The 15,111-nt window shown below is 42.5% G+C and overlaps 1 protein-coding gene across 1 annotated transcript in view; it reads left to right on the top strand.

Annotated features, from left to right (window-relative positions):
* The window catches only part of si:dkey-237h12.3 (teneurin-3), a 515,809-nt gene extending 501,175 nt beyond the window's left edge, over positions 1–14,634 (top strand). The window contains 7 exon segments of the mRNA XM_034182118.1: positions 4,530–5,481; positions 5,484–5,875; positions 5,877–6,144; positions 13,216–13,346; positions 13,880–14,071; positions 14,073–14,324; positions 14,326–14,634. Coding sequence (XP_034038009.1) covers positions 4,530–5,481; positions 5,484–5,875; positions 5,877–6,144; positions 13,216–13,346; positions 13,880–14,071; positions 14,073–14,324; positions 14,326–14,634 — 2,496 coding nt within the window.
* The last annotated feature ends 477 nt before the right edge of the window (positions 14,635–15,111 follow it).

Consider the following 15,111-nt stretch of genomic DNA (forward strand, 5'->3'; position numbering starts at 1 on the left):
CCAACCAGTCCCAGCAGAAGACTGCCCCTCCCTGAGCCTGGTTCTGCTGGAGGTTTCTTCCTGTTAAAAGGGAGTTTTTCCTTCCCACTGTCGCCAAGTGCTTGCTCATAGGGGGTCGTTTTGACCGTTGGGTTTTTTCTGTAATTATTGTATGGCTTTTGCCTTACGATATAAAGCGCCTTGGGGCAACTGTTTGTTGTGATTTGGCGCTATATAAATTGATTTGATTTGATTTGAATGACCCCAAGCACACTAGTAAATGAGCAAAATCTTGGTTCCAAACCAACAGAATTAATGCCTCGCAGATGTGAAGAAATCATGAAAAACTGTGGTTATACAACTAAATACTAGTTTAGTGATTCACAGGATTGCTAAAAAGCAGTTTGAACATAATAGTTTTGAGTTTGTAGCGTCAACAGCAGATGCCACTTTTTTGTGAACACCCCATTTTCTATTTTTTTTTTTTACTAATAGCCCAATTTCATAGCCTTAAGAGTGTGCATAGCATGAATGCTTGGTCTTGTTGGATTTGTGAGAATCTACTGAATCTACTGGTACCTTGTTTCCCATGTAACAATAAGAAATATACTCAAAACCTGGATTAATCTTCTTAGTCACATAGCACTACTATTATTCTGAACACTACTGTATGTAAACTATTAATCAGGTTCATTTGGGTAGTTCTCTTGTCATTTTGATTCAAACAGAGGAAACACAGTTGTTTGATAATAAATGGCTTCACCCAACCACTAACCATGAGTGAAAAAAAGTTTTTGTGTTGTCATTCATATACTCTGATAAATGGCCAAAAAAACAAAAATTCTGCCAGGGTATGGAAACGTTTGAGAACAACTGCATGTCTGTAGCATGGCCCAAGCAGAGGGTCACCCCTTTGAGTCTGGTCTGCTTGAGGTTTCTTCCTCAGGGGGAGTTTTTCCTTACCACTGCTGCTCTGGGGGTTAGTAAGGTTAGACCTTACTTGTGTGAAGCACCTTGAGGAAACTCTGTTGTGATTTGGCACTATATAAATGAAAATAAATTGAAAAAAAAAAATTGAACTCCAGTTAGTCAATTTTTTTAGTGTATGTGCATCTTTAGCTGTCCAGGACCTCTACAGTACCTGTATTAAAATGTTTCACAAAAAATAGGATGTTAAGAATTATTATAAACAAGAGACAAGTTGTCCATCTTCCTTCTGCAGTGCCCCAAGATTAACAGATAAAACTGTAAATGTGCCCCAAATTCTCTCAAAATGGCTTTAAAAAAGCACACAAAATGACAAAGTGCAATATTTCATCCTTTTTTTGCATTTTTTTAACATGTATTATCTCACTAGACAACTTGCTATAAATTCGACTTGTTGACAGTAAATATCGGTTTTCTTTTCTAACTGAAAAAGCAGCCGTGCATAAAGCCAAACATGCTATATTATAACATTAAAGTCAGTGTGCAGCTTAAAGCCGTCTTCTTTTCCCATGTAATTGTTCTTCAGTCAAGTTGAGGAGCGTATTCTGGAGCTCAACTACAGATCCACCCAGATTTGCTCAGCCACTCCTGGCATCATGCTTTGCTTGTGTGACCTGGCGAGACCGTGTCAACATTCTGACATAAGGAACGCGGAGTGCTTCGGGAGTCAGGGAGCAACGGATGACTGGCTGTGATGTTTTAACAGGAAGGATGGCAAGCCTTATAGGAACGCAGCCTATAATCCAAAGTGCACGTTCATTGATTAAATAAGTTTCTGCAGGGTTCACGAACTGACATTAATTTACATCGCTTGTTTCACATGCGTGCGCAGACAGGTGACAAATTAAAGGGGGGAAAAATCTGAATAAATGAGTGGAGAAACATAATAGCTGCAGATGCTTCAGTACAGGTGTACTCTGCATGATACAGCCGGCGGAGCAATTAGCATCTCGTCATGCTCCGTGGAATGTAGAAAAATGCTCAGCAGGCAAAGAAGAAAAGACCTGAGACTTATCTGTGATTTTATTGAGTTGACTCTAAGCAGAATGCTCCACAATGATGTCAGGGTATGATTAGGACTTTTATTGTGAAAGATAAAAACAGAAGGAGCTTATCTGATCTTTCTACGTATTGAGCTTCTGTAAAAGTTCGTAAATAACGCGTTCAACCAGTACAGCTATCATCATCGTCACCCCCCACCAGCGAATAACAATGTGATTGATAAACAACAAGACTGAGGACAACCAAGCCAAAAGTCGGCTGTATTTCAGAGCTGGCACATTAAGAGCCGTTAATTTAAAAGATTTGTTCACTTGGCTTTTGGATGGTTCATATTTGAGGGTTATTTATGGGCTGACCCCCGCTCGCGTGTCAGCCCACACACCACTTCTTCGTAAAAGGACAACATGTGGTTTGGTTTGTTCCCTTCAGCCAGTCTCCTGCTCCTCAGATCAGTTTAGCTTCATCATTATTTGCAGCTTCCTGATTTTGGTTCAGCTCACCATTTTTCCGAATTTCTGTAAAGATCCCCCAATGACTCGGTACATCAGTCAATCAATGGAGAATTGTAAATTTCATTTAATGCACTATCAAAAACAATATGTAAGTAAATGGGTAGCCTGACAGAGAAGACTTGCATCTTTTCAAGCACTTCAACATTTGTTCTGTTAAAAACCTTCAGTGTGCAGATTGTTATAAACTCAGAACAGTGTGAAGTTGTGCAATTTCACAGTTATCAGTACAGACACCCAAGAAGAACAATCACGTAGTCTGGACTAACCCACGGCGCCTTGGGCGAACATTAATAAGCTTACCATTGACAAGTGTTGTTTTTCTGGTGAAGCCTTTTACAAAGTACACTTAAGTCCAAAATCAATAGTCTTCTTGGGGGTCACCACACCTAACACATTTACCAAGTTTGGTGACAGTCAGGATTTGTTTTTTGTTTTTGTGCTGACAGTATTTTCATTTTTTTTTAAGTTCATGCCACTGACCTTGACCTTTGATCTTTTGGCCCTAAAGCCGACACATTTCTTGGATTCAGTGTGCGTAATGCATGTTCAAAGTTTAGTAACAACTGGGCCAGTACAACTGAAGTAATCTCTCACAAGGTTTTTACAGAGTATGCTCACTGACCTTTGGACCTCCAAATCATTAGGCATCTTGGGGTCACCATACACACTGCATATACCAACTTTGGTGACAATCGGACCAGTTCAACTGAAGTAATTTCACTCATAACTAGGGATGGGTATCGAAAAGCGGTTCCTGTGAAGAATCAATAAGAAATGATTTGATCCACTGACATCAGTAGCCTTTTTTCTTAGCGATGCCCTGATTGGTTCTTCAGTTCACATTGCGCCGGAGCGGCCGTTGTTTTTGAGGGTGTGTATTGGGAAAATCATTTCTCTATGTTGATTGAAGCAGCGGGTTGCAGCAGGTCCATAATTTCTTCATTAACCCCTCTCAAAGCCATTTAAAGATGTCAATCCTGTGTCACCTTTGTGCTGATTAAAGTCACTGACTGGGACTCATCTTGTTGCGGGTAAGAAATGAGAATTGTCCTCCGTTTCGACCAGAGTTTTTATTCGTTCCTCATTAACTTTTCATGGGGCAGCACATGCGATGATTCTCTGGCGTGAGCTGAACCGGCTTCGCCGATTTGTAAACTGAAGTTACTGTCCTTCGGGTAAAAGAAATAATAATTACAATATCATCTGTTTTGTGGTGACCAATTTCATATTTATTTACTTTAAGACTCAATAAAATGTTGTTGACATAGAAAACCTGTAAAGCCTACTTTTAGTACACTTTTACCCACTGGCTCTGCCATGGGAAAAAGTAAGTTCTGCACACTCCTTCAGACCAAATAGTCCTAATGCTTATCCCAGATACCATAGGGTGAAGCGACTAAGACTCCCCCTGGATGGGATGCCAGTCCATTGCAGGTTACTTCCCCAGCACTCGTTTACAGCTGGGTGGACTGGGATGATACAGATGCAGTGTGTTGTCCAAGAATATAGACTGGTAGTGTGACCAGGAGTACAGTCATCACTTCATCTAACTTTATATAACCTTCACATTACTCAAGGAGCTTTGCAGAAGAGGCAAGGTGATCATTACAGCAATGATCTCCAGCCCAGTTCCTGGAGAGCATCTGCTCTGTATGTGCAACATGTTCACCTGCTCTAATCATTCCTGACTAATTAACTCCAGGATTTTCCAGCTTTTGGTTGGCCGGGCAGACCTGGCTTAGCTAATTATCTGTGGGTGGAGTAGAGAGAGTTGGATTGGAAAACATGCAGGTCTTTAGTTACTTTTGTTAATAATGGGTACTGGTCCTTAAATGTAATTAATGTAAATCTCAGCGCAGTAGGTAGGTGCTCTATCACAGCTCCTGTCAGTGGTAGCTTGTGCATTTTTCATATTCCCTCTTGCTCACTGTCTCAAAGAGGAAATTTCAATTCTGTGCATATACCCTGTCTGGTGGCATGCATTTATTATGTATATGTGTTATGCAACTCCTGAAAACATTTTCCTCTTTTGCCTGTTGTCCCCTGTAGTCCATGGTTCTGCTGCTCCACAGTCAGCGCCAGTACATCTTTGATTTTGACTCCTTGGACCGGCTTTCTGCTGTCACCATGCCAAGTGTGGCCCGCTACACCATGCAGACCATCCGATCAGTTGGGTACTACAGGAACCTTTACCACCCCCCAGAGAGCAATGCCTCAGTAGCTGTGGACTACAGCGAAGATGGCCTCCTTCTGAGAATATCGCATCTCGGCACAGGCCGTAGGGTCCTGTACAGGTACCGTCGACAGAACAAGCTTTCTGAGATCTTGTACGACAGCGCAAGGGTCAGCTTCACCTATGACGAGACAGCAGGTGTGTTGAAGACAGTCAACCTGCAGAACGAAGGCTTCATCTGCTCCATCCGTTTCCGGCAAGTGGGTCCCCTGGTGGACCGGCAAATTTTCCGTTTCAGCGAGGACGGCATGGTCAATGCCCGTTTCGATTACACTTACGACAGCAGCCTGCGCGTCACCAGCGTGCAAGGGGTCATCAATGAAACACCACTACCCATCGACCTCTACCAGTTTGATGACATCTCGGGAAAAGTTGAGCAGTTTGGAAAATTTGGAGTCATCTATTATGATATAAATCAAATCATATCCACAGCTGTCATGACTTACACCAAGCACTTTGACACACATGGGCGCATCAAGGAGATACAGTATGAGATATTTCGCTCACTCATGTACTGGATCACTTTCCAGTATGACGATGTAGGGCGGGTCACCAAGCGAGAGCTCAAGATAGGCCCTTTTGCCAACACCACCAAGTACAGCTATGAGTATGATGTGGATGGTCAGCTCCAGACTGTATACTTGAATGACAAAGTGATGTGGCGCTATACGTACGACCTAAATGGAAATCTGCACCTGCTAAATCCAGGAAACAGTGCTAGGCTTCTGCCTCTACGCTATGACTTAAGAGATCGCATCACCCGCCTGGGAGAATTCAATACAGAATGGATGAAATGGCTTCCTTCGTCAGAGACGGAGCAGAAATATTTGAGTACAACTCCAAAGGACTCTTGGTGCGAGTCTACAGCAAGAGCAGCGGTTGGACGATTCAGTACCGCTACGATGGACTCGGTCGTCGAGTCTCCACCAAGACCAGCTTAGGCCAACACCTGCAGTACTTTTACGCAGACCTGAGCTACCCAGCGAGGATTACCCATGTGTACAACCACTCCAGTTCAGAGATCACCTCTTTCTACTATGACCTTCAAGGTCACCTGTTGCTATGGAGATCAGCAGTGGGGAGGAGGTTCTACATTGCCTGTGACAACACCGGACACACCTCTGCTGTCTTCACGAGCAACGGCCTGCTGGTCAAACAGGTCCCAGTACACCGCATATGGTGAGATCTACATTGACTCAACCCAGACTTTCAGCTTGTGCTTGGATTTCCACGGAGGATTGTACGACCACCGTGACCAAACTCTTACATTTCGAGAGCGGGATTATGACCATAATGCCTGGAAGGTGGACGTGTGCCAGATATTTCTACTTGGAAAAAAAGTTAGCAAAGAACCAGCTCCTTTTAATTTGTACATGTTCAGAAACAACAATCCCATCAGCAAAGTCCATGAACTGAGGGAATACGTTGCAGGTAAGAAAACCTACCAACGCTGCTGATAACACTGCTTATTTTACATATTCATTTTTACCCACACTGAGCAAAACTACTCCTTTAAGTATTCTGTTTGGTGTCAATAGATATAATCCTGTCTCACAAAAATGCATTTCCAACTTTTCAATTTTCAAAAATTCACAACTTTGTCAAAAAAGACTGAATTTCTTTTGTATTTGAGAATGTTATGTAGCATAGTATCCTTTATTGTCTGACAAAGTTGATCCAGTTCTGATCCGGATTACAGATTTTTTGGCACTTAAAAATCCCATTTAATGTATATTGTACATTATATCTCAAGGTTTGTGCTCTATGAGCGTGGTGTTCTAGTTTGTTTTAAGATGTAGATCAGGGGTGGGCAACTTGTTTGAGAAAGGGCCAAGAGGATGCAGGTTTTCTTTGCCACCCACTGACTCCACCAGGTGATTTCACTGATTAATATCACTTTGAGCAGATGGAATCAGTTAATCAGTGAAATCACCTGCTGGAGTCAGTGGCTGCAAAGAAAACCTGCACCCTCTTTGCCCTTTCTGGAACAAGTTGCCCACCCCTGATGTAGATAATTCTAAAAATGGGATGGATTGGCTGTATTATCATAAACGAATAGGGCAGCGATAGCCCGCGATTCTGTTCTGTTTCCAGAATGCAATAAAAGCATTAATGTTTTATATTTGTGTTATCTATCGATAAAAAATTGTTTACTTCCAGTAATCAAAAATAGAGTGGGTATTACATTGTCACTATATATAAGCCTCCTGGCCCATCTTCTGAATTCTTAGATTAATTTGGTGCGTTCATCTCTAACTTGTCAACAAGTGCAGATAACATTCTGATCATTGGTGACTTTAGCGTTGATATAAATAAGCCTTCTGATCCCCTCTGCAAATCACTTATGGAAATTGTGGAGACATTGGCTTCCTGTTAATTCTAGAATAGAATTTAAAATTCTTCTTCTTACTTATAAGGTTTTGAATAATCAGGTCCCATCTTATCTTAGGGCCTCATAGTACCATATCACCCCAATAGAGCGCTTCGCTCTCAGACTGCAGGCTTACTTGTAGTTCCTAGGGTTTGTAAGAGTAGAATGGGAGGCAGAGCCTTCAGCTTTCAGGCTCCTCTCCTGTGGAACCAGCTCCCAATTCAGATCAGGGAGACAGACACCCTCTCTACTTTTAAGATTAGGCTTAAAACTTTCCTTTTTGCTAAAGCTTATAGTTAGGGCTGGATCAGGTGACCCTGAACCATCCCTTAGTTATGCTGCTATAGACGTAGACTGCTGGGGGGTTCCCATGATGCACTGTTTCTTTCTCTTTTTGCTCTGTATGCACCACTCTGCATTTAATCATTAGTGATCGATCTCTGCTCCCCTCCACAGCATGTCTTTTTCCTGGTTCTCTCCCTCAGCCCCAACCAGTCCCAGCAGAAGACTGCTCCTCCCTGAGCCTGGTTCTGCTGGAGGTTTCTTCCTGTTAAAAGGGAGTTTTTCCTTCCCACTGTAGCCAAGTGCTTGCTCACAGGGGGTCGTTTTGACCGTTGGGGTTTTACATAATTATTGTATGGCCTTGCCTTACAATATAAAGCGCCTTGGGGCAACTGTTTGTTGTGATTTGGCGCTATATAAAAAAATTGATTGATTGATTGATTGATTAGGAATTCGGGAATTCATTCAGGAATCAACACACATTAGTGGAAATACCCTGGATTTGGTTCTCGCACGTGGTATTGCTGTCACGACTATTGACATCATGCCTCTTACATCAGTGGTCGCTGATCACTCGCTTATTAACTTTACAGTTTCACTGCTGTGTTTAGTGGAACCGCAATATATGTCCACAAATCATGTGCAATATTAGTCTGTCTACAAATCATGTGTAATAACAACTTGTTTACAAATTCCAGTACAAGTGTCACCTTATCACATCTAAACTCCACTTCACATATTGTAAATAAGATGCTCCTATTTTTTTAAATTCCAATCATGTTTATATATATATATATATATATATATATATATATATATATATATATATATATATATATATATATGTTCTCCACTCAGATTGCAATAGCCAATCACAGATTAGCCTTTCTGTCCATCATTTACCTGTATTTTGCATGCTTGGCGTCAGAAAGTTATGTTGGATCCAAAGGGATCCAAAAAGGCTAGGACCAAAAGTTATATTGGATCGGTTCCCACTGACCAATAGCGTTAGAGCTTACTGCCAACAGCTAGCCAGGCAGAGCACGGCATACAATTATTCATGAGATGACATCACTAATGACGTAGCGAAGTTCAGGAACTAGCTGACAATGGCAACAAACATGTCAACAACAGCAGAAAATCATCTGCCAGCGAGGTTTGCTGAGTTCACAGAGGAGGAACTGGTGGAAATATTGAACTCCAAGGATGCCAAAAACACTAAGAAGGTAGACAAGCACGCTACTGACGTTTTAGAAGCATTCATATGCTGTTCACAACAAAATAAATAGAGGGGTGGAGAACATAACAATAGGGGTGGAGAACATAACAATTCATGGACGCAAAGTCGTCCAACAAAGAGAAATATTGGATTCATCCAATATTTCTCTGTTAGACTCCTTACCATCCATTATTTGTATACTCAACAAAAATATAAACGCAACACTTTTGGTTTTGCTCCCATTTTGTATGAGATGAACTCAAAGATCTAAAACTTTTTCCACATACACAATATCACCATTTTCCTCAAATATTGTTCACAAACCAGTCGAAATCTGTGATAGTGAGCACTTCTCCTTTGCTGTGATAATCCATCCCACCTCACAGGTGTGCCATACCAAGATGCTGATTAGACACCATGATTAGTGCACAGGTGTGCCTTAGACTGCCCACAATAAAAGGCCACTCTGAAAGGTGCAGTTTTGTTTTACTGGGGGGGGGATACCAGTCAGTATCTGGTGGGACCACCATTTGCCTCATGCAGTGCAACACATCTCCTTCGCATCATCCGTGAAGAGAACACCTCTCCAACGTGCCAACCGCCAGTGAATGTGAGCATTTGCCCACTCAAGTCAGTTACGACGACGAACTGGAGTCAGGTCGAGACCCCGATGAGGACGACGAGCATGCAGATGAGCATCCCTGAGAGGGTTTCTGACAGTTTGTGCAGAAATTCTTTGGTTATGCAAACCGATTGTTCCAGCAGCTGTCCGAGTGGCTGGTCTCAGACGATCTTGGAGGTGAACATGCTGGATGTGGAGGTCCTGGGCTGGTGTGGTTACACGTGGTCTGCGGTTGTGAGGCTGGTTGGATGTACTGCCAAATTCTCTGAAACGCCTTTGGAGACGGCTTATGGTAGAGAAATGAACATTCAATACACGAGCAACAGCTCTGGTTGACATTTCTGCTGTCAGCATGCCAATTGCACGCTCTCTCAAATCTTGCGACATCTGTGGCATTGTGCTGTGTGATAAAACTGCACCTTTCAGAGTGGCCTTTTATTGTGGGCAGTCTAAGGCACACCTGTGCACTAATCATGGTGTCTAATCAGCATCTTGATATGGCACACCTGTGAGGTGGGATGGATTATCTCAGCAAAGGAGAAGTGCTCACTATCACAAATTTAAACTGGTTTGTGAACAATATTTGAGGGAAATGGTGATATTGTGTATGTGGAAAAAGTTTTAGATCTTTGAGTTCATCTCATACAAAATGGGAGCAAAACCAAAAGTGTTGCGTTTATATTTTTGTTGATTTTATTGTATTGTTAAAAGTATTATTATTATTGCACACGCTGTTTGATGCACATTTTCTTCTACTCGCACTCATCTTGTGTGTTTATTAAGAGGTGATGTAACGTGAATTTCTCCACTGTGAGATCAATAAAGTCTTATCCTTATATATCACCACAGCCATGCATCAACTCCTCAACTAAGAATGAACTCGAAGCCAGACTGCCTGATGTCTTAGCTTCACATTTGGGAAATACCCAGTCAGTAGACAGTCTTGTGGATAGTTTAAACTCAGTGCTCAAAACTACACTCAACATGATTGCGCCACCTGTGTTAAAGCTGCGCTCCCCCAAAACACAGTCACCTTGGTTTAATGATTACCTGCGTGACCCCAAGCATAAGGAGAGAGGTCTAGAACGGAAATGGCGTAGTTCAAAATTAGAAGTATTCCACCTTGTGTGGCATGATGCTATCTTAGACTATAAGCATGCATTACTGGCTACAAAGCAGACCTCTGATTTGATCAACAAAAACAAGCATAACTCAAAGTTCTTGTTCGACATGGTGGACAACCACCTGTAGTTTGCTGTCCATTTACAGCACAAGATTTCCTGGATTACTTTTAGAAGAAAATAGAAGACATTAGGTTAAAACATATCCCACCATGCTTCAACCCAGCCACTACACCCTGCTATTGAGGTGGGCGCAATTACTGAGGTATTACCTAGATTTACAGAATTTGAGAGTAGGTCTTGAACAGAAATGGCGTAGTTCAATATTAGAAGTATTCCACCTTGCATGGCATGATGCTATCTTAGACTATAAGCATGCATTACTGGCTACAAAGCAGACCTATTACTCTGATTTGATCAACAAAAACAAGCATAACTCAAAGTTCTTGTTCGACACGGTGGACAGCCACCTGTAGTTCGTTCTCCTTTTACAGCACAAGATTTCCTGGATTACTTTGAGAGGAAAAGAGAAGACATTAGGTTAAAACATATCCCAGCATGCCTCACCCCAGCCACTACACCCTGCTATTGAGGTGGGCGCCATTACTGAGGTATTACCTAGATTTACAGAATTTGAGAGTATCTCTCTAGGCATGCTGATGAAACTCATAACATCAACAAAAAGCACAACCTGTTAATTTGATCCTATACCAGCAAAACTGGGACCCGTGGCCCACTCTTGGGGGTGACTGTGCTGGAAATGATTAATCTTTCTTTAACTTCTGGATCTGTTCCTAAATGTTTCAAATCTGCAGTGATTAAACCATTACTTAAGGACCTAATCTCGACCCTAGTGTATTGAAAAACTATCGGCCAATATCAAATCTATCATTTTGCTCTAAAATTCTGAAAAACAGTGGTGTCATGGCAGCTCGTGGACTATCTTACTGAAAATAATCTCTTTGAGCCACTGCAGTCTGCTTTTAGAAAATATCATTCCACAGAGATGGCTCTCATTAAAGTGGTGAACGATGTTCTGCTTGCAATGGATTTGGACACCACTACGGTTCTGGTGCTGTTAGATCTCAGTGCTACATTTGATACCGTGGATCATCATATTCTATTTGATAGGCTGGAAAATCACTTTGGGATTACTGGGAGTGCCCTTGCATGGTTCACGTCATACTTGACCAGTCGTTCTCACTGTGATTTGTACAGTAACACTACCTCTAACCTTAGTGATATGAAATTTGGGGTTCCACAGGGGTCCGTCTTAGGCCCCCTGCTTTTCTCCCTTTATATAGCACCCCTTGGGCACATATTGCGACATTTTGGAATTACCTTTCACTGCTATGCTGATGATACTCAGTTATACATGCCGATAACTGCTGGTAATCTCATTCACGTAAAATCCTTGGAAGATTGCATTGCATCAGTGAGAAGGTGGATGTCTAGAAACTTCCTACTTTTAAACTCCGATAAGACTGAAATGATGGTTCTTGGTCCAGTGAGACATCGGCATCAATTTGACCAGTTAATGCTTAGCCTAGGCTCATGTGTCATACACGACACTGACAAAGTGAGGAACCTTGGGGTAATTTTTGATCCTACACTGTCCTTTGACCTCCACATTAGCAATATTACGAGGACTGCTTTCTTCCACCTGCGAAATATAGCAAAGATTCGTCCCATCCTGTCTATGGCTGATGCTGAGTCCATGATCCATGCATTTATCTCTTCTAGATTGGACTACTACAATGTTCTATTTTCTGGTTGACCACAGTCCAGCATTAGGGCTCTCCAATTGGTTCAAAATGCTGCAGCCAGACTTTTGACACAAAGCAGAAAGTTTGACCACATTATACCCATTTTGGCGTCTCTTCACTGGCTTCCTGTCCCAGTGAGATCAGATTTTAGAGATCAGGTTCTGCTACTAGTCTATAAAATTGTTCACGGACTGGCACCTCCCTACCAAGCTGACCTAATCAGACCTTACGTACCGGCCCGGGCTTTGAGTTCTCAGGGTGCAGGACTACTTTGTGTCCCTAGGGTGAATAAGAAGTCTGAGGGTCACAGAGCTTTCTCTTATCATGCCCCTGCTCTGTGGAATGATCTCCCCGCGTCAATAAAACAGTCAGATTCAGATTAGTGAAGCTAGTGGCCGGCAATCACCTTAGTATTTCCAGTTTTTGTTGTTGTTTAATGCTGGCAAATTATACTGTATTTCTTGTCTTTCTGATGCCTGATTCTATTTTTTCTCTCTGTTTGAGGTGCAGCTCCATCCAGAGATGGGAGTCATATTTGTGCTAGAGACCCTCCTGTCCTGTGCACCAACAGCATTTCCTGTATATTCATTTTGTGAATTGTTCTGTAATTTTTGTCTGTAGCATGGCACAAGCAGATGGTCACCCCTTTGAGTCTGGTCTGTTTGAGGTTTCTTCCTCAGAGGGAGTTTTTCCTTACCACTGTTGCTCTGGGGGTTAGTAAGGTTAGACCTTACTTGTGTGAAGCGCCGTGAGGCAACTCTGTTGTGATTTGGAGCTACATAAATGAAAATAAATGAAAATGTTTTTTCTTGTTATTTTTGTTCGTTTGTTTTTTGGGGGTGGGAACGAGGGGGGTGCCATCTGCAGTGAATCTCTGATTATATTTCATTTGATTTCTATTTACCTAATTTGAGATAGATCCAGTGTGCATTAATGTTGTTTCAAACAACAAACTTATCGTAGTCAAATTGAATTGTTTTTCTCGTGATGGCAATTATACATCTGGAAAATCTCACAATAGCCTGCTGCTTTGCGTCAGGTACATTCGGTTGGGCCCGAATGTACATCGGTTCACTTGTATGAACTCTATATCAGCATCTTTCCTGTCTTTGTCTTTACAGATGTGAACAGCTGGCTTGTGACCTTTGGCTTTCATCTTCACAACACCATTCCTGGATTTCCAGTCCCAAAGTTTGACTTGAGCATGCCATCCTACGAACTGTGGAAAAGTCAGCTCTGGGATGATTTGCCGGTTAGTTTAATTAAGCTCTCTGAATAGCAAAAAATAAATTATCTTCCACCAACCAATAAACAATATTTGATCATGTAGAGATCCCACAACAAACATTTTTCCCCAACTGTTTTTCTTTTGCATTCATATTTTGAAGCTGCCATCTTTTAATTGGATTGCCACACATTTCATTTTTAATTGGGCCATATTTGCATAGTAATAACCATAATATACACAAAGCCTGCTTTTCCAACATGCTATTTTAGTTGCCATTTGAACACATTTGAAGACTTTTTTTTAATGTTGCTTATGTTCAGTCAGTCTATTGAAGCTGTATGCTTGAATTCCTTATTCTGGGGCTCAGACACAAAAAGTGTTGACGTAAAATTGTCACGGGGGATTTATCTGCTTTTGGCTTGAGAACACAGCTTGAAAACACCATTATCTTAGAAGGGATGGAAAACCCCAAGGCAGAGCGGTAGCTGGTTCTAAATGGCCTAGAGTCGGGTTCTGCCATGTTCAGGCTTTAACGTTTCACTGCACTTTTCCTACAGCCTATCTCTGGGGTCCAACAGGAAGTAAGCAGACAAGCGCATTCTCTCTTGTCGTTCGAGCGGCTGCCAGAGGTTCATCTCACTCGAGGTCGCAGAGGTGAAAAGTCTTGGCTGTGGTTCTCAGCAGCGATGTCTCCCATCGGCCGAGCCGTCATGTTTGCCATCTACAAGGGGAGCATCCGCACTCACACGCTCAACGTGGACAAGTGAGGACTGTATCAAGGTCGCGACCATTCTCAACAACGCCTTCTACCTGGAAGACCTCCACTTCAGCATAGAAGGCCGGGACACGCATTACTTTGTTAAACCCGGCCTCCCGGACGGCGACCTCGCAGCACTGCACCTCACTAGCGGGCACAAGACTCTGGAGAATGGTGTCAATGTGACAGTTTCCCAGTCCACCACTGTCATGGACAGCCGGACTCGGCGTTTTGCAGATGTAGAGAATCCGCCGTGGCGCCCTTGCTTTCACATCCAGCTACGGACTCACGGTGGATGAGGAGAAAGCGCGGGTGGTGGAGCTGGCTCGTCAGCGCGCCCTGGCGAGCGCATGGGCTAGAGAGCAGCAGCGAGTGCGCGACGGCGAAGAAGGGGTCCGACCCTGGACAGAGGGGGAGAAGAGGCAGCTTCTGAGCAGCGGAAAAGTTCTTGGCTATGATGGGTACTACGTGCTTTCCATCGAGCAGTACCCAGAATTATCAGACAGCATTAATAACATTCACTTTCTACGGCAAAGTGAAATCGGGAAAAGGTAACAAAATGAGGACCACTGCCTGCCAGAGAGACTTTGTCTTGGCGGACATACGCTCGCTGGTACAATGAAACACTGGAATCAAAGGTTGATGATGTGAACCCTGAGTGTTTATGTGTTTTTGTTAAAACAAAAAAATAAGGTCATAAACAATGCTGTGCATTGTGACCTCAGGACTACAGAGTAAACGTACGACTACACTTGGCCTTAACATGGCACTTACAGGTCAGTTCCTCTGTAGCACAAACCGACTGGACTCTGGACTCACAACAGAGGAATATTTGTGTATTAAGTAAACATTCAACTAATTTAGATGTTTTATTTTTGCTTTTTTTTTTAAGGTTTTTTTTCAAGGTCATTGAGTAAAGTCGGACTCAACAGAAAGACCAAAGCAGCATTTAAATCCTGCGTATCTGCTCTTTTATAAAATGTCGCAAGTTTGCGACCCTGGAACAAATGGGAGTTGTCTGACATTAGAGAT

This window comes from Thalassophryne amazonica, chromosome 11 (assembly GCF_902500255.1).
Source record: "Thalassophryne amazonica chromosome 11, fThaAma1.1, whole genome shotgun sequence".
NCBI classification, from domain to species: domain Eukaryota; kingdom Metazoa; phylum Chordata; class Actinopteri; order Batrachoidiformes; family Batrachoididae; genus Thalassophryne; species Thalassophryne amazonica.